The sequence below is a fragment of the Microcebus murinus genome, chromosome 4, assembly GCF_040939455.1.
Source record: "Microcebus murinus isolate Inina chromosome 4, M.murinus_Inina_mat1.0, whole genome shotgun sequence".
Lineage (NCBI taxonomy): Eukaryota > Metazoa > Chordata > Mammalia > Primates > Cheirogaleidae > Microcebus > Microcebus murinus.
In genome coordinates, this window is record NC_134107.1 from 32,004,634 (window position 1) to 32,028,835 (window position 24,202).

The window sequence follows — 24,202 nt, forward strand, 5'->3', positions numbered from 1 at the left end:
ATCATAGTTATCATTCTAAATTGCTACCTTTTATATTGATTTCCACATTATCATAGCATAAGGGGGTTCAGTAAGAGCTTGGGTTAAGAAATCATCATTACTATTGTGTATTGTTAGCTATTTTCTCCTACCGTGAAAATAGGGACCATTCTGAACTCAACCATAGCTTGGGTTAAGAATCATTACTACTGTATATTGTTAGCTATTTTCTCCTATCATGAAAATAGGGGCCAAAGAAGGAAACCTTAATGACAAAAGAACTCCCTTTAATATTGTTCTGGTTTGATGGCCCACCTCTTTGTTGTGTTACTTCTCAGTCCTTTTCCATTTTAGGTGGCTTCATTTAAAAAAAAAAAAAAAAAAAAAAAAAAAAATATATATATATATATATATATATATATATATATATATATATATTGCTGATGTTTTTGCCCTTTTTGGCACACTTGCCTGCCGTCAATTATAACAAACATAACCATCTAAGTTTTCATATGTCCCACAATGAATTTTTTAGATCGTTTTATAAAACTGAGATGTAATGGATATGGGTCGTCACATCTTCTTGCCTGCCACTGGTTGGAAGACGTTGTCCTGGTTGTCCACACTTTTCTCTCTGAAACCCAGATCTCATCCCAGATTCCCAGAATCTGGCATGTATACATGTCCAAAGCATTGTCTATTATAGGCTAGGGTTTACAAAACTACGTCTTTTTAAAAAGATATCTGCTATCTTGATGAACGAAATGCAAACAAAATAATTTAAATCATGGAAGCTTTTTGTCATTGGGTGCTTTCTCAAATATGGAAGTACAATTGCTACCTAATGAAATAATCATGACTAATACTTCTATAGCATGTACCCTGTACCTGGCATTCTAGTACCTCACATATATCAACTCATTTAACCTTTACAACAACTCTAGGAAGTAGGTAGTTTTCTTGCTTATTTTCACCTATAGAGAATTTAGGTAACTTCCCCAAGTTATAAAGCCAATAATTGTTTGTCAACCTAAATGACAGAGAGAGAGAGAGAGAGAGAGAGAGAGAGAAAGAGAGACAGAGAGACAGAGACAGAGAGACAGAGAGAGAGAGGCTCCCTTAAAAAAAATGATATTTATTTGGGAATGGACATTGCGATGGGAATATGCATGCCATAGTCAACTATGTGCATTTTCAGGGAGAAAAAGGAAGACAAATGTTTTTAAAGGGAAAATGAGAAGGACTGCATAATTGTTTTGAGATAATTATTCTTTTTTTTTTTTTTTTTCTTTTTTTTTTTTTTTTGGTGTGGTCCACAGGAGAAGAGATAATTATTCTTGACTAAAAGGATCAATAACTAGGGTGGCGCCAGTCCAAGGCTGGAAGGCAGCTGCTAGGCAGATGTCCTCACAGAAGTAGTTTTTGGTGTAAAGTTGCAATGGCCTTTGTATAAGGTTGTGATTTTTGCAGAGTCTTTCATGATAGTTCTTGTTACCAGGCATTTATGCATGAAAACCCTCCCTTCATGGCCTTCCCCGGCTCCATCAGGCTTTTCTATTTTTTTATTTTTTTAATTTTTATCAACACAAGTGACTCCATTCTGATTCCGACAGCCTTCACGTGGTGGAGCTGGGATTGAAAGTCAAGCCACCTGGCTCAAAGCCTATGCTCCCAACCACCAGGCTACACAACTCCTTAACACGCGGCTCTGAGATGCCTTCTGACATTTAAAATGGGTTTCACACTTGAAAGTACAGAAAACCACCAGTGCATGAAGAATAACGTCAGCCCTTTACATGAAGGACAGTAGAAAAGGAAATTCATTCTAAAATATATCAAATAGAAAAGGAAATTCATTTTAAAATATATGAAATAGGAAAGGAAACTCATTCTAAAGTATATTATGGTTGGAAACACAGGGCTTCTTGTGTGCCTTGCCCACTGGGAGTAAAAGGCCCATGCTTTGGATCGTAGGTGGAAGACGGGAGGAGAGCCCAGCCAAGTTCATCTCCAAATCCCAGAGTAGCTTATCACTGGAAGTCCCTGCTCTGGGTCTCCTGCTGGAACGCACTGGGCGGCCTGACACGGTGGAGGCAGGTGGGGGGGACGAATGACTTACCGGCCGGGGCAGACTGTACTGGTACATTTCTGGGCGGTAGGTCGGCACCCACTGCACCCCAGCCCTGGGCCGAGTCATGGTCCCTGGAGCGCTGGTCACCACCTCTGAGTAGGGCAGGTGCTGGGCTGACCCGTAGGCTTCCTGGTGCCGGCTCTGGCCCGCGTGGCCGGCGGACGCCAGGCTGAAGGCCTCCTCCAGCAGCATGTGCATCTGTTGCCTGACCTCGTCGATGGAGGGCTGGGAGCTCAGCGTGGACGTCTCCGAGTGGCCTTTCACCTGCCGAGACCTGGTGTAGCCCCGGGGCTCGTGAACTCTGTCAACGTTGGTTTCCTCTATGATTTCAGGCTCAGTCTGTGGGGCGAAACAAAGCCCATTGATCTGTTAATTAATTAACTTTCCTTCCCATTATAGTGGTCTGTAATTTACTCTAAAATGTTCACTCTGGACAGGTGCTATTATGCATCTGTGCTGATTTAAATGATACCCTATGTGCCGTATCTAGGAACTCACACCATAGCTAGCATTTTATCAGGAAGGCCATACTCCTGCCTTCACTGTGCACGTCAGTTGTCCATAGTACAACAGATGACACATGCTTTGCTAATTAGCATAACAGTCATGAGAAATGGATTTCACTGATGGAATTAATGGCATTTCCTAAAATCTTTTAGAGACATTCTTTGCCCTTATGCCCTTGGGTATAAGAATCTGGAGTGTCCTGTAGTCTACACCCAGAGGGATGGCACTCTAGACTCTAGACTAACTCTCTAAATGGCTGTGAGTCCAGCCATTGATCAGGGAATCGCTGGTGGCCTGATGCCAGTTATCAGAGAGAGTGACAAAAATCCTGCTTCTAGATCGCTGATCTCAAAGTGTGGTGCACACTCAATCAGAAGTTCTGGGGGGGGGGACGGTGAAACCCAGCAATCCACGCTTTAATAAAATAAACCCTCCGGGAGATTCTAATGCCTGCTCAAGTTTGAAATCCACTGATCTAGAATGTTCCCCTGCCTTCCTCCACTGAACCTTTCCTTCAAGGAGCAGCTTCAGTATCTATGGGGGCAAAGAGCTAGGACTTCATCAGCTTTCAGAGCTGCACTGAGATCTCATGCTTGCCTACTAATGAATGCTTGCTAAGCAAGTGCCTGCTTTTTGCTCTGAGGCTTCTGTGCCACTGCTAGGTGGGGACCCGTAGGAGCTAATTCCACTGGTCTGGCATGTGCACAAGTCTCAGAGTGCAAGAATGTAAAACATAAGAGATAAGAGACTGCTAAGGTGACACTGGCAGATTGCTGCATTGCCACCACGATGGCCAGATCTAAAAGGAGCACAGAGAAGATAAAAGGGCATTAACGATGTTCCAACCAGGCAAGTTACTTTAACTTTTCAGTTTCTTCTTCTGTAAAATGAGGATTATACTGTCTTAAAGGGTTTTGTAAGGATTAAATAAATATACATGTAAAGATTTTAGAATGGTAGCACAGGTAAAAACACAGTAATAGTAGTTTCTGTCACTATCATAAATCATCATTATGATTACTTCATTCAACTGCATATATTTCTCATGTAATTACCATGTATAAAGCACTTGTATGTATGAAATGAGCACAGCAAGCAAATGTCATTAGGGAACTCATTCATAAAGGAAAGTCCTTCCCTCCTTAAATATTACACACAAAGATCGGCACTGTGTTATATTTCATTTTTAAAAACATGTATTTACTTTTCTCTAGCATTAAATTAAAACATGCTCATTAGAGAAGAAAGCAAAAATATGAAAGTACAAAGAGAATACATATTTCCTATAATCTTATCATCCAGCGTTAGGACTTAGCTATAGAGTTCAAGATCAAAAGTGAGGCTCTCCATCAGCCTTCAAGTCTAGACTTATCAACAAACATCTACAATAAGTAATTTAAAATGCTGTACTATTTTTATATCAACACAAGCAAGGATAGATTATGGTGTAGAATGTAAAATCACCTTTGTGATAATAAACAAGAACTCAAAGACATTTCATGCCTGGGTGCATGCCCCCAACTCTGGGCTGGAGTTCTGCTGTTAGGGGTTCTTTAGGGAAAGGCTTGAGGTCGCTGTCTGGGACATGTGCTCCCTGAAGGCCGGCCGATCTGCCTGTTGAGATTTTGCCTGGAAATATCTTCTAGGAGTGAATGCAACTCCCAATAGGAATTTTCTTCACAATGCATAGAATATTCTGAACTGAATTTCAAAGACTGACTTTCAAGGGACTTTAGGAGACTATTCAAGCTCCATTTTGCAGATAAGGAGGTTGAGGCCAGAGTGGTTGAGAAACTTACTCAAAGTAATGCAGAGGCGGGCAGTGGCGGAGCCTAGAGCTCTCAGCTCCCGTCTCAGCAGCCACTGCACTCACTGCCTCTTGCATGAATTTCCCTCACTGCTGATTGCTTGTATTTGACAGAAAGCAGGAGACAGGAGCAAAGACAAACCTCACAGTGTCGGCGGATGGTCGGCTTGGTGGGTACAATGTCGGGGCCAGATCTGGACAGACAATATATTTTTACATCTCTTTAACTTGAAAAGTACCATACTAGTTGCTCTGACTTCATACTCTTGAAAAGCACTGAAAAAGCTATTTTTGTAAATTAATTAAGATATACTTCAATAAAAATTCTAAAAAATTAATCAAGGGATGTCTGTTCATGGTAGGAAATTAGAAAACACAGATAAGCAAAAGAAAATCTAATCCTACCACCAGAAGTCACTACGGTTAACATCTGACCTTTGTGCATGTCCTTCTGGATGTTCTCTGTGCACAGGAAATGGGAGGAAGATTCCGAGTGCTGGAGCTTTGCCAACACCCTCCTCCCACCACAGGCCCGAGAGAGAGTGCTGGCTCGGCCCAGGTCAGTTCTCCCCTGCTCCCCATGCAGGGAGGGCCGCATGCTGTGTGTGTGTGTGTGTGTGTGTGTGTGTGTGTGTGTGTGTGTGTGTGATGGAGACTAGGAGTGAGGGTGGGCAACGAGAGGCAGAAGAGGTGTGGGCTGCAAGATTTCCTAGTGGGATTTTTGAGAGAGGCACAGAAGCAGCTACAGCATGTGAATGGGAGAAGAATCAAGGACATTTAAATAGCGTTACTGGGCATGATATCTTTGCCTTCACATGCATGAAAAATATGAGTAAAGGAGTAATGTTACTTTAAAATTACTTTTGTTGGCTTATTTCTTTTGAGTTAGATACTCTCTTAGACTGAGCTCTCTGGGTCATGCTTTTATAAACAGAACATACACACATGTACATATATATATGCATATTATACATATATGTAAGGTTTTAAAGAAATAGGATTATATGACATTTTTGAAACTTTTTTTACCTAACAATATCATAAACAAAAGTCTCTGTCAATAAATATATGTATTTATAGGGAATAACTTTAATGATTTCATGGCATTCTAATATATGGAGTATTTAGATTATTATATATTTAACAGTCCACTATTTTAGGTGGTTTCCCAATATATTACTATATAAACAAATCTGGAATAAGCATCCTTGTGATTAGAACTTTACATGTAATCACGAATTTATCCTTAGGTTAAATTTTTAGATGTAGAATTATTGGGTTAGAGGATATGCACATATTTAAGGTTTTAGGTAGTTATGGCATATCATAACTCAGCAGCCAAGGCCACAGTATTTGGGAGACATTAAAGCCATCCCTTCTCCACACCTGAACACATGGGCCCCTGGTCTTGTGCTTCAGGACGGCCATTGGATAGAGCAAGTGTCTACAATTCTTTCAGTGTTGCTTTCAAAAGACCAAACCAGTCCCACATATGTAGGCTGGTCCACGAGTGGCTAATTACCCATGTGACTTCAGCTTCTCTTTGAAACACCACAGAAATAAACCTGAAAGAAATTACAGCCCTGCTGGGAATTCCAAGCATCTTCTTTCTAAAATATATTCCAGCACAACTGGTCCTATTGTCTGGTCCTGGGGCACATTCTGTAGTTTTAGGTCATAATGAGTTTCTTATCAGACAACTAATGAAAAGACAAGCTACTGGTCAGGAGAATATATTCAGATTTTTATCCAGAAAATATAATTAATTCCTATAGATGAATAACAAAAAGACAGACAACTCCATCTAAAAATTGGGCAAAAGGCTTGAAAAGACACCTTCACAAAAGGAAATACATAAATGCCCAATAAACACAGGGAAAGGTGATCAGCATCCTTAGTAATAAGGGAAATCATTTCACATTCAGTGGAATGGCTAAAATTAAAAAAATTCATAACAAGAAATGCTGGTGAGGTTAAAGAGTAGAACTAGAACTACCACACTGCTGGTGGGAGGGAAAATAGTGCATATACTTTGAAAATATGACTATAGTTTCTTAAAAAGTTAAAACATACCTACCCTATGACCCAGAAATTCTACTTCTACATATTTGTCCAAGATAAATAAAATATATGTTCATAAAATACTTACATGAAAATAGCAGAGTTTTTTTTCATACTAACTTGATACTGGAAACAACACAAATGTCCAACAATAGGATGATGAATAAATAAATAGTACTATATTTATACAATGGGATAGTACTCAGTAATAAAAAAGAATAAACCACTGATACACACAACAACATAGATGAGTCTTGAGTGAAAGAAGTCAGACACAAAAGCACACCTTCTGAATAATTCCATTTATATGAAGTTCAAGGACAGGCAAACCTATTATGGTGACAGATATCAGAGAAGTGGTTGCCTATGGGGGCAAGACTGACTAAAAGGAAACGTGAGAGAATTTTCTGGGGGTGATAAAAATGTTCTATATTTTGATTGGACTGGTAGTTACAAGGGTATACACACTCTTCAAAGCTCATCAAATTGTACACTAAAGATCTATACATTTTACCATATATCGATTTGTCATAATGAAAGAAATGACATGGGTTGGGGCAACATGGCTAGCTCGATGGGGGTGGTCAGGGAAGGCTTCTCAAAGGAGGTGACATTTTTTGACACAGCAGAGAAGGGGTTCGCCATGTGATGATGATAAAAAAGCTTATGAAAAAGCCCTGAGGTAGGAAAGAGTGTATAGTACTTGAGAAAGAGAAAGAACGGTTATGGGATACATTGCATTCCCCTCGAAATTTATATGTTGAGGTTCTAACTCTCAGTGTCTCAGAATGTGACTATATTTGGAGACAGGGTCTTTACAGATGGAACTAAATTAAAATGAGGTCATTCGAGTGGGCCCCTAAACCAAAATGACTGACATCCTTCTAAGAAGAGGAAATCTGGACACAGACATGTACAGAGGGAAGAAGATGTGAAGACACGGAAGAGAAGTCCATCTATAAACCAAGGAGACAGGCCTGGAACAGATCCTTCCCTCCTGGCCCTGAGAAGGAACCAATTCTGCCAACCACCTTGATGCAGGACTTCTGGCTTCCAGAACTGTGAGGAAATAAATGTCTGTTGTTTGAGCCACCCAGACTGTGCCCTAGCAAACTGATACATGGACCTTCTGGCCGAAGCCCCAGTTGTCGGGACGTGGGGCGGGAGAAGCAGGCAGAGGCCAGATCATGCAGGGTCGTGAAGGCACGGTAAGAAGGTTGGGCTGTTTTAAAAGGGCAATGGGAAACTATTGAAGAATTTTAAGCAGGGAAGAAATGTGATTAGAATTTACAGGAAGTCAGCTAGGAGGCTCTGGCAGTAATCCAGGCACGAAGAGATGCCAGGGCCTTGGATCAGGGATGTGCATGAGTTCAAGATATACTTTGGAAGAGAACGGACAGGATTTGCTGATAGATTAGATGTGGCAGTGAAGAAAGGACGGAGTCAAAGCTGAGACCCTTTACCAAGAGGACTCATTCTACACGGGTCTCCCTGATGCTCTCTGAGCTCTCCAAGCACGGGTCTTCCTCTGGGGCCTTCTGCTTGCTGTTCCTTCTGCCCAGATGTCCTTCCCCTGGGGGCAAGCATGCCTGGTGCTCTCATTTTAGGTCTGTGCTCAAAAATCAGCTCCCTAGAGAGTGCCACGCTGGCCAACCTATTATCAGCAGCTCCTGTTAGTCTCCCTTGCCTTGCCCTGTGTGACGCTTTCTCCATTGCATTTCTGACATTCTACCACAAATCTCTGTACTTGGTGTTTACTGTTTGTTCCCCCTACTGGAATACGAACTCCATGAGGGCAGGGCTTCTGTTGTGTTTCCTGCTACATCCCACAATGGCACATAGTAGGATATGAATATTAATAAATACTCATTGAATGAATGAGTGGAAGTCAATCTTAAAAGCCTGGAGAATTTCTGCTCAACAGTCTTCAACAAGCCAGGTGTGGTGGCTCACACCTGTAATCCTGGCACTTTGGGAGGCTGAGATGGGAGGATTGCTTGTGGCCAGGAGTTCAAGACCAGCCTGGGCAATAGTGAGACCCTTCCCTGTCTCTACAAAAAAAAAAATTAGCCGGCTGTTGTGACATGCACCTGCAGTCTCAGCTACTTGGGAGGCTGAGGCAGGAGGATCACTTGGGCCCAGGAGTTTGAGGTTGAAGTGAGCCATGAGGACACCACTGCACTCCAGCCTGTGCAGCAGAGCAAGACTCTGTCCCGAAAACCAAAAAAAGTCTTCAACAGTAAAGGACAGTTCCATGTGTCTAAAATGAATTAGACAGTACTATCCAGAATGGCATTAGAGAAGAGGGATGAAGGGCTCTTATGGCCATTTATTCTAGAATTCCTTGAGTTATGAGCCTCAAAGTACAAGGCCATACATTCTAGGACACACAAGTGTGTACAGCATAACTCTGTCTCACCCTGGTACTGCATTTCTGGAACACAATGATTTGAAAATCCCTCCTGAAACTTGCCCCAAAGCCCTGATTTTTCGTTCAGTGACAATCTCACAAGGAGAACAGATGCTGAACAAATCCTGCAACTTTATGGCAAGGCCCCAAAGACCAAGTCAGGGTGTCAGCAAGGTAAATTTCGAGGCCATCTGGCCACAATAAAATTGATCTGGCTACATGTCCATTTTTCTTTCTACCAATCAGGGTCTTATGGGCCACACAAAACAGTGTCACTTCTCTCTGGCTAATGCCTGCTCTGGCTGTCGCAGTCCCATTGCAAGTCCTGCCTGTCACTGAGGAAGCAGAGACATGTTTAGAAAGTTGCTTCTAGAAACCAAGTATCAGGGAGTTCTCACTTCACCATGTGGGGAGAAGACCACGGTATGTACAGGAGCAGAGAGACCTCTGCAGCAATTTCCTACTGACCTGGCATCTCAAAGCTTCTGTAAAGATAAAGTGAGACTGGTACCTGTCAGTACATGTGGGGTGGTGGTGGTGGTGGTGGTGGTGGTGGTGGTGTTGAAATAATGGTTTGATGACTTCTCTTCTGCAAAGGTGTGCAAATGGAATTCTTTAAAAAAATACTCAGCAAAATTTCAAATTTCATTCGGATAGCCTTCCAATGGTTGGCCCACAATTACTCCAAGGCTATGCAGCTATGAAGATAGCATGCTATTTCTGTGTTTCAGGTGAGCAGAAAAGACATTACAGGGTCTCTCGTAGACTTCTAAGCAAGGAGGGACATCCTCTTTTTTTTTTTTTAATCTTCCAAAGAGTGAACCATAATCACACTGAGACTCTGAAGATAGGACAGTCAAAAGTAGGTGCTTCAATGTTCTCTCACTGTTCCCAAAGCAAAGTGTCTTCCTCCTGTAGCAGGAGTCTCAGGAGCCAGCTCCAACCTTCTGTGTTTCTCCCTCATAACCCGCTGCTCTCCATGGACTGTATCAATCACTGGGAAGTCACAGGATCCCATTTACCTTGAGTTACGACCACGGGCCTACCCTGTGTTTGGGACAGTGTGACCTCAGAGGTCACCTCTGGAAGCATGGCCTTGTGCTAAGGCCATGGGGGAAAGGTCTTGGGCACCCTTTGCAAAGCCCAGCTCCAGTCCCGTTATGCTGGAGAAAGGCACCCTTGGAGGGGTACAATCCTCTCTCTGGTGTGTCACATAATTCAGAGCAGTTCTGAGATGTTTAAAGTGCTAGAATGGAAAAGAAAGACAAAAAAGAGTATTGCCCTCTCTCTCATGGAATCCGTTGGCCAGCTGTAATAGCAAATGTTCACTGCCTGTTTTCTACATGCTTTGCATAACTCATTTCATTCTCACAACTCTATAAGGTAGGTGCATTCGTATCCCCATTTTGCAGGCAAGGAATCTAAAGTGCAAACAGGAGAAGTACACAACCCAAATCCGTGCAGCTAGCACGCTGCCCAGCCCTAGAGGCTGTGAGCACAGCCCTGCATGGTACTGCCCGTGAGAACAATATATAAGCCACCATCAACCAATTAAAAATACCTTTAAAAACATCAACCTGAAAGTAAACCTATTAAGCATGGCTCTCCCCTATGCGGTGCTAATTTGCTTTTTGCTTTCGAGGTGAATCATCACCTGCTTTTTCTCATCTTCTTAGCAGAGCTGGCGCTGCAGGCAGCGGGGAGACTGGGAGGCTCTGTCCTGTGAGTCAGCACTGTTCCATAACGGAACAGGCTCTCCCCACCCTCGGCTCAAGTCTGCTCTTTCAGCTCTTGACAAAAACCGGACAGAGGCACAAAACCCCTATCTGTCACTTTGTCTGCCTCCAAAACACAAACCTCTAACTGTAGCTTGGACTTCCCGAGCCCACAGCGAGGAGTCGTTGCTGCGACACCACGGTGACCTCTCCCTTTATGGAGAGCAACCCAAGATGAGAGGCTGAGCCTGCAGGGAAGAGCCACACGCAGGAGTATGCTGGGCTTGCTCCTTAACAAGTCCAGCCACAGTGTTCCTCAAGCAGTGGGTACTGTAGTGGCCTCGCCCTGGGACTTAGCCAGAGCGTCTGAGCGGGACCAATCCTGCGCCAGCTCCATCGATGAGGCCTGAGTGTTAAGTAAATCAGTGTCACTGACCCGCCACCGCTCCCCACCACTCTCGTCTGCTGCCGTGATTGATAACGGGGCACGCACTTGACCTGCGGGGGCTCAGTCAGAGTACAACTTACAAACCTTGCTTCAAGGCTGGGAAGACAGGAATTCTCTCTGGCACTGCTCAGCGCAGATGTCAGGTGTGAGGCCTGGGGCCGCTGCAGCTATTTCTTAGCAGAGAGAGCCAAGTTGTGCACAGAACCAATGCACATGAAGCCAAGGGACCACAGCGCTGCACAACGCAGAGGAACGGGCTGGGCCCCCGCCAAACCACGCCTGGATTTACTGTAAATGACACAGTCCCTTTATGTTTTAAGCCTGTTTGACTTAAGTTGGGTTTTCTGTTACTTTTAGGCGAAGCCTTTTAACCGATAACCACCATTTAGACCAAAGTCCAAACAGTAATGTACATTTGTCTACAGTTCTGATAGTCGAATCCAACGTTCATATGGCTCAGAGCTATCAGCATGCCCCAGTTTTTCAAGTACTCAGCTCAGGAGTCACCTCTTCTGTTGACACACTTGTTTGTTCATTTGCCCAACAAATAGAGACACTGCATCTACGACGTGCCAGCTCCTATTCCGAGTGCTGAGGTTTCAAGGATAAATATAATAAAACAGGATGCCTGTCCTTGAGGGGTTGAATGGGGAAATAATGTAAGTAAACCAACAAATGGAAGCCAAGGGCAAGGGCTTTGATTGGGGGGAGTACTGGGAGCTACTGGAACACAAAGGACAGGCGTCCGAGTCAGACATGGAGGCTGGGGAAGGTGCCGCGGGAGGGAACGTTCCAACCGAGCTCTGAGAACATCGCCTTGGCAGGTGGTTCTCAACTGGAGTGGGTCTTCCCCCGCAGGGACATTTGCCAATGTCTGGAGACATTTTTAAGTTGTCACAACTGGGAGGGGCTTCTGGCAGCTCACGGGTAGAGGCCAGGGTTGCTGCTAAACATCCCCCATACAAAGGACTCTGCAGCCCCACGTGGCAACAGCAAGGAGGCTGAGGAGCCTTGGCATGGATGGAGCAGGCGGGAAGGGGTGTTCCAGGCAGCGTGACGAGCACGTACAAAGACACAGAGAAGTGAACCCACTTGACACGTTCGGGGAAGGCATTTGGGCTGGAGCCAAGGGGGTGGGTTAAGGAGTGACACACCAGCTAGAAGGGGATGCCCAGGACCGGCAGAGCAGATGAGTCCTGAGTTGGGAGCTTAGAGTCTGAGTCTTATCCCCAAAGCTGTGGAAGCTCCTGGAGGATTTGAAACAAGGCTGAGTGTTTTAGGAGGATTCCCCAGGCAGCTGGCTGGCAGCTACAGTGGCAGTGAGTAATGGGGACTCGACCAGGCAGCAGCTATAGGACAGAGAGGAAAGAACAGACCTTCTGCAGGACTCCCTTCTCCCACCAAGTTCATTGCCACTGCATGCTGCTTGTGCCTCTACCTTTCCCCTCCAGGAGTCTGTAATCCCCTGGGGTACACGCTAGAATGAATACGTCTTTCCCTTCCGCACAGAGCCTCACACAGGTAGGCACAGAGGGCTCACATGTGGGGCTTAGAGGCCAGTGCCAGCAGGAAGGTAAAAATCACGTAGAGTAAAACCCTCAAAAATCCCTTAAATCAGTAGTCCCCAACCTTTCTGGCACCAGGGACTGGTTTCATGGAAGACAATTTTTCCACGGACCTGGGGGCAGGGGGATAGTTTTGGGCTGATTCAAGCACATTGCATTTACTGTGCAGTCAAACCTCTCTGCTAATGATGATCTGTATTTGCAGCTGCTCCCCAGCACTAGCATCACCGCCTCAGCTCCACCTCAGACCATCAGGCATTAGATTCTCATAAGGAGCGTGCAACTTAGGTCCCTCACATGTGCAGTTTACAGTAAGGTTCAGGCTCCTGTGAGAATCTGATGCCCCTCACTGATCTGGCACCAGTCAGAGCTCAGGCAGAGATGCGAGTGGCTATAAATACAGATGAAGCTTTGCTCAGTCATCCGCTGCTCACCTCCTGCTCTGCAGCCCGGTTCTTAACAGGCCACGGGGCCGGGCCGGTACTGGTCTGAGGCCCGGAGGTTGGGGATGGCAGCCTTAAATCATCCACGTAGCACAGCACATATGGCCTTGTGTATACATCCTTATAGAATAATAGGGGAAAAGAAAGATTTAATCTGAAATGTATAGTATGAACAGAACATATGTAAAAGTCATTTTTTTAAGCTTTATTTAAATTATTGTTTTTTTCCTTTTTCTTTCAGGGCCCATGTTGTTGAATCAGCTTACCTTAACTTGCACATTTGCTGCAATGGTTCCACTGCACTCAGTGAATGTTTGCAGAGGACATGAAAGGGACAGCCACTCCCAAGGGTGTTCTCATTTGTCCACTGGCCTCTGGCTCCTGCAGGGTTTGGGGGTCAGAGGTGGGCCAAGGAGCACGGGATTGCAAGGAACTAGTGGGCTCGGAGCCATGCTGCTCGGGACTGGAAGACAGAGTCCCCTGGCTGCTGGGGAGGCTGCCAGCCACCAGCCCTCAGATGTCAGTTCTTGCTGGGAATTGCCCTTGGCTAAAAAGAGCAGCCTCACCCAAGTTAGGACCACCCAATGGCTGGTCCATACTACAGTACAAAAGCCCAGCTGCTTTGCCAAACTCGGGACAACTCTGCAGGGCCATCTGAACTTCAGAGCTCCCCGTGGGGTCAGCTTCAGCCTTGTAGTATCTGTACTATATCCTAACTCTTAACTCTGCCCAAAACTGCTTCCTGCCCTTCCTGGACAGGTGTTTATACCTAGAGCACGCTGGGGACCCTGGACTGCAATGAGTGGCTACCTGAGGTCAAAAGGTTAAGAGCTCTCAGAGTTGGAGTGGAACAGCGATGGGTGTCAGGTACCAAGAGTAGGAGCAGGCAGGGTGCAAGGCACAGGGGACCAGAGAGAACGAGCAGGCAGACAGCACTGAGCACTCCTAGCAGAAGGAAGCTGTCTGTCTCCTGCCTGGTGAGATCTGGACTCTACCCCCTTCACCACCAAACACCTCCCACCTCTTTGCCTCAGGTTGTCCCAAGGAGCCCGACTCCTCATTATCAGATATTTCCCTTGGATTAGAAGCCTGTTAAAATACAATGCACCGTAAAGTAACTCGAAATAACATATCAAATCAGGGTTATTACAGTTCCCATGAGCTGGCAGAGATGGGAGAAATAAATTAAAGGCTGAGGTGGCTGATGATGGAAGAAAGTTCTAGGTGGGATGCTAATGTGGTGATGGTCATGGGGTCAACACAAGAACACCCAATTCAAGGGGAACAAGCAGGTTCTAGAGTAAAGGACAAAATCCCCGAATCCAACCAACTGCTTCCCAGTGAGGCCAGGAGCTGGTTGTACCCTTAACTGACACGAGGCAGCACCAGGACATTCCTGGGCTTTGCTTTGGTCTCTGACTATTAAGCCAAAGCTGTGAGGTGCTGGGGAGGGGTGGGAGTGGTGGGTGAGCAGGAGATATTATTTCCACTAATAACAGGATTACAAATTTACCTAGAAGGCCCCAGACTTGCTATAAGCTATTGCAGGCAGTCAGGAAATTTCCAGATCATATTTCATTCCCCTGCAAGTAGAACCCATCAAGACAACAGTTTTAATTCCTTGGTCTCCTTCCCACGATCACTGCTCACCTGAAACAAAGAGAGCTGGCCACACTGTCAGCCAGGAGGCCAGAGAAACACCCGCTTACACACGATACCACGCACTCAGGCCTTGCGCGGGCTGCTGAGGTCTGTGCTCCGGGAGATGAGTCCATTTCCCCCTTTGCTGTAGACTTTTCTCCACTATCTGCCCCAAATGCTTCCTGAGTATGGCTCTGCCTGGTAATTCTCCTCTCATCCCACTTTTACCCGGTACCTGTGGTGTAGACGGTGGACAGGCACACGGCAATCTCTTTGCAGCGTGCATTCCCTGTGATGTGTCCGGGCTGTCCATGAGGCTAAGGCTGTGGATGAGACCAGCCCTGTGGTTTGGTTCTAGGAACCTTTCCTGGAACACTCCTCCAGCCCTCGGATGATTTTGTGAGCACCTAATTCCTCACAGTCATTTTTTCTTTTGTCTGTTTAAAACAGCTCGATGTTTTCTCTTTTCTGTAGCTGGACCGTGCCTGATACTCCCCTTTTGTAAATTGACATGTAACTTTTCAGTTACATCTAGTTCATCTTGTTTTCAATGACATTTCAACACATTTCCCCAAAGAAATCTGGGCTGAGAGCTGAAGACTTGTGAGTGCCTCTTCTGAGATGCATCAGTGGATCAACTATCCTTCTTGCTATTTGCAAACCCACTGCTCATGTTTTTAGGGTCTGAGCCCATCGGGACTAGAAGGAATGCTCACCATGCACCTCCAGCATGAGGAACTTTACACAAGGTACAGGAGAGAAATGTGAGGGAAGTAGCTTGCAGAGGTCTCTGCTTCTGAAAGGTCATACTCATTTTCAAAGTTATCATTCAAACAATCCAAGGCAGCCAAGGCACATAGCTGACCCCATTCCTGTCACAGATTTTTAAACTTCCAAAACAGATCAAGGTTGAACAGGTGCATTTTTATTTCTGGGGAATGATTTGATTATAACTTGCCCTCTGGAAGCAAGGGCTGATTGCTATTCACATACTAGGGTAAATAATTTAGGCTGAGAGAGGAAAAATCACTTAGGTCTTTATTCTGCCTAAGAATCAGATTTGCAAAATTTTATTTTCTTTTTCTCACTGCCTCATTATTTTCTACAGGACTTTCATTCAGAAAATGGAATTTTAAACATACTTTGAAATAGACATATTTTTGCTTCTGCATTTTAGGCTGATATTTTCTTTTCTACCTGTTTTGCTTTATGCATTGGGAGGAATTAATTTCAATACCAATCTGGCCTTTCAGGAATGATCAGGCAGGGCTGAGAAGATCACTTGAGCTCAGGAATTCAAAGTTACAGTAAGATATGATCACGCGACTGCACTCTAGCCTGGGTGACAGGGTGAGAAAGAATGAGGAAGAGCAGAGGGAGGGGAGGAAAGAAGATAATGCATTTTCTAACAACAGCGCATCCTCCTAGACAATTACTGCCAAATTACTGCCGCAAGTATACTGCATCCCTTAGCTGGTAGGATGACCAAGAGGTTGAGAATTGTTGCTACAAAACACAGTGATACCAAACCCCTTGGAGCTAACAGTCTCTCTTCTGTAGGCCCTAATACCGACTGCTCTATGGGAAAATTTTGAAACAATCCAGACTGGCATCAGTCCTGGTGCTAAGATTCGCCTGTGTAGCATGTGTTTGTTTGCTTACTTATATGTTTATTCATTTATTTTTTTCAAGCAGGCTTTTCCTTTGGGACTCTAGTTAACTTCTGAAAAATTCAAAATTAAATCAATCTCCTAATGCTTTTATTTCTACCATGTCAAGCTTCCCTAACCTGGCAGAAGGGACCGGATATTTTGGCCTGGCTTCAAGATCCCCAGACCCAGTGGGAAGGATGACATGTTTCCAGCTGAATGACTGGCTCACTGCTGGGCTAGTGGATTGTTTTGCCAGGAGTGCCCTGGCATTTTTGGAAAACCAGGAGCTCAGAAAACGAATGTGTTGTTTAAAATGATGACTCACTTTTTTTTCCCCTACTTTATTTGCTGGTCTGTTTTTTACTTGTGTGAGTGATCCGTGTAAGAATCTTTGTGGGCCCTGACATCTAGCCTCTTCCAGAGGTTCAGAAATAAAGGACACAGATTATGTTATATAGCGATGAACACAGAAGCCATATCTCATGGTGGTCAGGGGATGGGCTCTGGAGCTGGGCAGACAAATTATCATACATAAGTGCTCTGTGCCTCAGTTTCCTCATGCATACCAATGGGCGTGATGAGAGCATCTAGCTGACAGGCAACCATGCAAATTCAATTAGATAATACATATAAAAAGACTAGAATAGGGAATTGAGTCTGATTTGGTTCTTAGTTTGACTTGATCTATAGTTTGCTGTAATAAATGTTAGCTACTTCTCATATGATTGGCATAAAAAGCACAAGAGGAGAATATGGGCAATTTCATTCTTGCAGTCAACAGTCTACATTCTTGAAATTGTTCCTTAGGTGATCATTTTCTCTTAAGGAAGCTTATACTTATGTTTCTTGAGATCACATGCACTTTTCAAAGAAATGTCTATTTTAAAGAAATCTGCTAGGATGAAGCAGGCCTCCTCTGAAGTAATCTGCACTTGGAATATTTACACATGTCTCTGAGGACTGAGAAATCCCCTTTCAAACGTTATCTCTCTCCTTCTCTTGTTCTAGGTAATGTACTAGCACAACATTCCACAGGTATTGAGTACTGCGAGTCGTGTGACTGTAGTTAAAAATAAATCTGCAATGTTCTTTTTAAGATAAACAGGGAAATCTCTGGCCCATTTCCTCACAACTGCAGAAGTGTCTTTGTGTAGAATCTCACAGGAAACCTATTAATACCAGTCTTGAAATAAATTAAGAATCTATCATATCTCAAGTGCCTGAGCAAAAGAAAAAGTTCCCCATACTAAGCAAGCCTCCAAGAAGAATGTTCACTGTTGATGGACAGGGATTATTTGGAATCTTCAAATGCCCTATTTTTAATCACTGGTTGATTATCAAATTGATGCATGAATTTGGTATAAGGAATATTTTTTATGAGGAGAAAAAATTTAACATTGGATAATTTAACCTAGCAGAAAAATAGAAGATTTGCCCAAAGTATTTGGAATTTTATACAAATAACTACCAAACTGTTTTATGCAAAAAGGAAAAAGAAACAAAAGATAAAGGTTGATATCATTACCAACACAAACACCAAGCTTTGATGTAAGGCAGATAATTAGAAATTCAAATTAGGTAGAATATTTCTGTTTTTAATGGGACCATTAAAAAAAAAATCCCATTTTAAGCTTTTGTGGCAAACAGCGACTGATCCTGAGAGCAAAGAAATATTCTTGCTTTCATATTAGCATGATATATTTAAGAAATCAAGTGTAATTTTCAAACTATAGCTTTTCAAATTATAACAAAAGTTTATGCAGTTTTATGTGAATTATAACCCATGTCACAGAAGATTTATCTGTCATTAAAGAAACATTTTAGGGGAATGGGAAAGAAATAGTTGTCACAAACCTAGGAGTATATTCAAGACCATTTGAAATTCTGGGGCAGGGTGACGCATTATTGAAAATCTCAGCACAGTGTCATTCACCTGAGCTCATGGGTGCAAGTACAAGTCACAGGATATATACAACTTGATAGGAGGCACCAGATTGCAGCTCATCATCTGGGGAAGTCTGATGGCATTAGAAGAATTTTTGCAGGTTGGACACATCACTGAACATAAGCATGTGCTTTGTCACATGAAATCATCAAATCGCTCTGTTGGACATCTCATTGTTTCCATGGCATATTGAGGAGTTATGAAATCAGGAACAAATCCAACTTTTCAACATGGCTATGGATTAAAAGAAGCCCATGTTCAAATGAGTTCTAACCCACGGCCATGGTTTCTACTGAGTTTCTAAGGACAGAGGGGGAAAAAATTAAGGACATTTACAATATCCATGGAGTTTAAGGTCAATAATGTACTATTCATAAAATGGTACAATTCAGAAATCGTCATCCTTTCAGCAATAATTTGTTGCTCTGACACATTCCAAGGAGTCTTATACTTTGCAGAAGAGGTAATAAAAAATAGGAAACATTTTAGTGCATTTTAAAATTCTACAAATATACAGTAAACTGAAACATTATGGGATGCTCTAATCCCTTGGCGTTCAGGGGAAAGTAAAGCTTGCATTCACCCCAGCCCACCAGAGACTTACATCGTATCCGCTGTTACGGATCCCACGCCGGGGTCGCTCCCGAGTCACTAGAAGGTCCATCTCGGTCTCCCCGGGGCTCGGGCTGTTCAGGGACTGCCGGCTTCGGTAGACAGAGTTCTTCATCTGTTGCCTGAAGAAAATTCAACAACTGTTATGATGCAGCAAATGCCCTGACAGATGGAATTCTCCACTGATCCAAACTACAGGCAGCCAATGAAGGGTTCGGATTTGCCTCGCAAATCTCAGAACTGATGGTATTTGTTCCCCAGCTATCAGAGGCTGTAGAAAGAGTGAAATAAAGATTTTTTTTCCCCAGATGCTGTCGTCATCTGGCTGAACTGTAAGTGTTCTTTCATTCGGAAACTAGGTAACTACAATCAATTGCAACGTGCAACCTCATTGAAAATTCTGCTGACGGCAAGGCCAGGGGTTCTCCCTTGACCCTCTAGGACAGCTAATGCTGAGGGAACAAACTTGAATTTGTTGACTTGGTTGACTCAGCAGCCTCCTGTTCCTTTTAATCTTTCTGATTTCACACGCAGGATTCTATGATGTGTTAACAAACCCTGCAGCTAGTGGGCTGCTTAATATTGTGACTGTTTATTTTTGTGTTTTTTTTTTTTTTGAGACACAGTTTCACTTTGTTGTCCAGGCTAGAGTGAGTGCCGTGGCGTCAGCCTCACTCACAGCAACCTCAAACTCCTGGGCTCAAGGGATCCTACTGCCTCAGCCTCCCAAGTAGCTGGGACTACAGGCACGTGCCACCATGCCTGGCTAATTTTTTGTATATGTATTTTTAGTTGGTCAATTAATTTATATTTTTAGTAAAGACGGGGTCTTGCTCTTGTTCAGGCTGGTTTCGAACTCCTGACCTTGAGCAATCCACCTGCCTCGGCCTCCCAGAGTGCTAGGATTATAGGCATAAGCCACTGTGCCCATCCTATGACTGTTGATAGATCTTTTTCCTACCATTACCACAGTGGATTCCCTTCTGGGCTAAGAGGCCATAAACCTAGAGGCAATTTGGGGCTCATCCATCTGTCCACCCACCCATCTATCCATTCATCCACCCACCCATCCATCCGTTCATCTACTCATCTGTCCACCCAGATATCCATCCATTCATCCACACACCCATCCATCCATTCATCTACTCATCTGTCCACCCATCTATCCATCCATTCATCCACCCACCCATCCATCCATTCATCTACTCATCTGTCCACCCAGATATCCATCCATTCATCCACACACCCATCCATCCATTCATCTACTCATCTGTCCACCCATCTATCCATCCATTCACCCACCCACCCATTCATCCATTCATCTATTCATCTGTCAACCCACCCATCCATCCATTCATCCACCCACCCATCCATCCATTCATCTACTCAACTGTCAACCCACCCATCCATCCATTCATCTACCCGTTCATTCACCCACCCATCCATCCATTCATCTACTCATCTGTCCACCCATCCATCCATCCATCCATCATTTCCTGAGCACCTGCTGTGATGAACATCCACAGTGAACAGATCGGCCCTGCTCTCCTACGGTTTACATCCTAATGAGGGAGACAGACAATTAACATGGTAATTTCAGAGTGGTAAGTGCTACTAAGAAAAACAAGGAGCTGTGACAGAGTGACTAGGATGGGGGCAATTTTAGGTAGGATGGTCAGGGAAGGCCTCACTGGGGAGACGACAATTCAGCCAAGTCCGAATGGGGCCAGCTACAGTGTTGACCAGGGCACCGAGCATCCAAGGCCCAGGGAATGGCATGTTCAGAGGCTTTGCTCAGCTATTGCTAGAAGATTCACACATGTGTCACCCCTGTCTCATTTTCACTTGTCATTAGAGGAATCTTCTCAAAGAGTGGGAAAGCAGCAGCAACATGGTGAGGATTGTGGTTATGCTTTTTTTCTTCTACAAGAGGCAATTTTTACCTGTAGGGAGTGAAGCCCAGTGGGGACAGGTGACTTCCATAGGATCCCGCAGAATGACAAAGGGGCAACACTTCCCTCGCATCCAGCAGTAAGTCTCTGTAAATAATTTGCATTCCTAGACCAACTATCTTCAGAGTACTCCCCATACGCCACCCATTTTACGTCTCAGTTTTAACATCCTAGCTATTCACAGGCTGAGGGTGAAGAGGCTGCATTATTAATATTTATTCCCGGCAACTACGTGTTCAGAAGCCAGAAACCTGGCAGGCATACATACTTTCTCACGAACACACAATATGTTAGACACAGCATTACGGCACACACAGTCTAGAACTGCAAGGCAAAGCATGACCCTTGCAATCAGTCTTGGGAATAAAACAGACATTAGTTATCCTCACTCACCATGAGGAGCTTATACCTGTTTAGAGTATGTCATCTCTGCTTGCCTGGTACCCACGATAACCTTCTTTTGGTGAGAGCATCATGATAGTCCTTGGAGGCTACTTTTCTGTAGAGGTAAGCATGTGACTCAGGCTGGACCAATCCCAGCATCATAGCCCATGGCCACAGTGATTTGTCACATGAGCTGAGTGGGTCCCATGAGACCATGTCTCAGGGCTTTTGCAATGGCAACTAGGAAAGAGGCATTTTCTTGGCACTGAAGTTTCTCAGAAGATGGACTATAAGCCTGGAGTTGCTGGCAGCCACTTTGCCACCATGAGGTATGAGCCTGCCTAAAAATAGGGTCAGCAAAGAGTGAGGAGAGATCTAATATAGGAAGCATTGTATGACCCCCTGGATCCAGCCATGCTGAAGTCTTGACCTTTCAATAATGCTCAATGATACATTTCCCTTTTATTTAACCAGTTTGTGCTAGATTTCTATCATTTGCAAACCAAAGAATCCTCACTAATTCTAACACAGGAGCTTACAACCTAATATTATAAACTGTGGTCTGTACTTATCTGCAATTAGAAGCTTCCTTTAGGAAAGGAGCACAACCTCAGACAGCTTGTGAGACAGAATCTATTTAGAGTGATTCGTACTTTAAGGCAGACCCCAAAGAATTCGCATCCTTGACCTAATTACAAATCATTTTTTGAAAAAGCAAACTTCGCAACCGTCCTGAGATTGCCAATTAGCCCATTTAGAAAGATTTACTAATAAGGGTGGTGAGGAGTAAATACTAGGATTAGCGACTGACATTTAAGTAGGTTATTTTGTATCAGAAATACAGCAGTAAGACTGGGTAAGCCCTTTCAAGAACCAGGGACGTGGGTGAGAACTTAGACTCTGGAGTATATACCTGTCTCCTTCTCTTCAAAGACAATGTTCCAGTATGATACGCAGGTTAAAGGTTACTGTTCAATATGGATCTCAACTGACCAGACCGCCCATGTGTGCCAGGTGTGTGAGCATGTGCTTAGAAATAAATTAGCCCCTCAGGTAGAGAAATCACTTATTTTACTAAAACAGAGTTCCATGTGGTATATTCATTTCTTGCAGCATTTTGCTATATTTTTTAAAAAGTGAATACATTTTGAAACATGCAAATTTAAGAAGTAGTTTTTAACCTTTGAAAATACTGTTGGATGTATAATGATGAGTTTTAATTGAATTTCTTAGGGGCTTTTTAATTCCAGTATAGTTTAAGAAAGTAGTTCTCAAATTATGTTCTATGGAACCCTGGGGTTCTATAGAGATGGCCTGGAGCCTCCAGGAAGGAGGCAGTGGCCCAGCTTCCATCGGAGCCACTGTGTACGTTACTGCCTTAGGTTGGGTTCCCCAGAAGCAGGCTCTATGATGATTTGAGTGCAAGTGGTTTATTTGGGAGATGGTTCTGGAAAGCACCAGCACCAGTGGGGAAAAGAGAGAGGCAAAGGAAGGAAATCAATAAAGGTAAGATATGGAGCAGAAGAGCGTTTGGGCATCTGGGGCTCAAACCCACTGGAGGAGTGTGGGAGACAGTGGTTTCAACATGTAGGTTTTTATTATTATTCACAAATGGCGAGGCCAACGGCCCAGGGGATGACTGCAATTGACGAGACAGCTTGCTCCAGTCGCAAATCCCAAGAGGAGGGGACAGGCTACGCCACAGTGGGGCTCCACAGGCAAGCACCAGGGTCTACTGGGGAGGCAGAGGGAGTGAGGAGAAAACCTGGCAAGAGCCTTTATTGTGGTTTCTGTGGGAAGCGACAGCAAGCAGGCTTAGGATGGGCTAGTTTGAGTAACTGTGGCAGCCTCCCGGGGCACAGGGGCCGTCCCCAGTTGGCTGGTACCCAGCCTGGGTGACCAGGGCAGGTGGATAACAGCAGCGCAGCACGAGAGAGCCCTGCGAGCCTGTGTAAAGCAAGCAGGGACGGGTTGCTCTGCATATGAAAGGTGTGTTTGCAGGTTTACTGCCATTGGGTTGCCCTGGGAGGGGCCCTCTCTCTGGGGTCAGCAAGGCCCCAGACGTTAAGTCACAGAAACTAGAAAGTGTAGTTATTACAACAGTGTAACCGACAGGCTGCTGACAAAAGCCCTCACATCGCGCACTGGCGTGGTGAGGGCCAGGGGCTTAGACTTGAGCCTGGTGACAGCATCTGCCTCAGTTATATACAGACTTCAGGCCTCTGGGTGGGAGCTTATAACATAAAAATGGGGCATTCTTCTGATTTAAAAAAAAAAAAAAAGAGCTGTGGAAACTCTTTTAAAAGACTTAGTAGTCACCTCACTTTGGATAACGCACTATGGTGCTCACATGGTGGTGGTGCTCTCCAGGGATTAGGGGAATGGGGGGCGAGTAGACTCACAACTGAGGGACGGAGTGGGCATTGTGGAGGGGAAGGGCCTGCCTCTAACCCTTGCTAGGGCGAGGAGGCAAAGATATAAAGTGTAACCAAAATGTTGTACTCTCATAATTTCCTGAAATAATAAAAAAAAAAGACTTAGTGGTGAGTCAACCTTTGGAATCTAAACTTTGTCTTTTATTTGATGTGATTTAGGTCTAAGGGTAAAATGCTGGTTACAGATGCTACCCCTGGCTGAGAGAGTGATTCTCTCACGTGTGCTCTGCTGTGGGGCTTGGTCACCGAGACCAGAGCCTCTGGAGAGGTGGACTGTGAACAGCAATTAACGGGTAACCCTGGGCTGTGATAAGAGATAAACAGTAGCAGCCTCCTGAGTCTACAGCAGAATGTGTCAAGAATAACACGTCCCAGCTTCTTGCTGATATTGTCACTCTCTCTTTTTTTTTCTCTTAGTCTTTCCCATTCTAGCCCTCCCTATCTCTTGCTGATCCTATCTTCATTCCTATTCCCAGCTCCCCTAGTTTGTGGCTACCCATCTTTTCCCCTTAACT

General features: G+C 44.3%; 1 protein-coding gene across 3 annotated transcripts in view; it reads right to left on the reverse strand.

Moving 5' to 3' along the window:
* Positions 1 to 24,202, reverse strand: part of KIAA1549L (KIAA1549 like) — a 273,623-nt gene that overhangs the window by 22,073 nt on the left and 227,348 nt on the right. For all 3 annotated transcript variants that reach the window (XM_076002045.1, XM_076002044.1, XM_076002043.1), the window contains 2 exons: positions 18,909 to 19,038; positions 2,099 to 2,449 (listed from right to left, as the gene is read on the reverse strand). In XM_076002045.1, the coding sequence (XP_075858160.1) occupies positions 2,099 to 2,449; positions 18,909 to 19,038 (481 nt within the window). The remainder of the gene's footprint in view (positions 1 to 2,098; positions 2,450 to 18,908; positions 19,039 to 24,202) is intronic.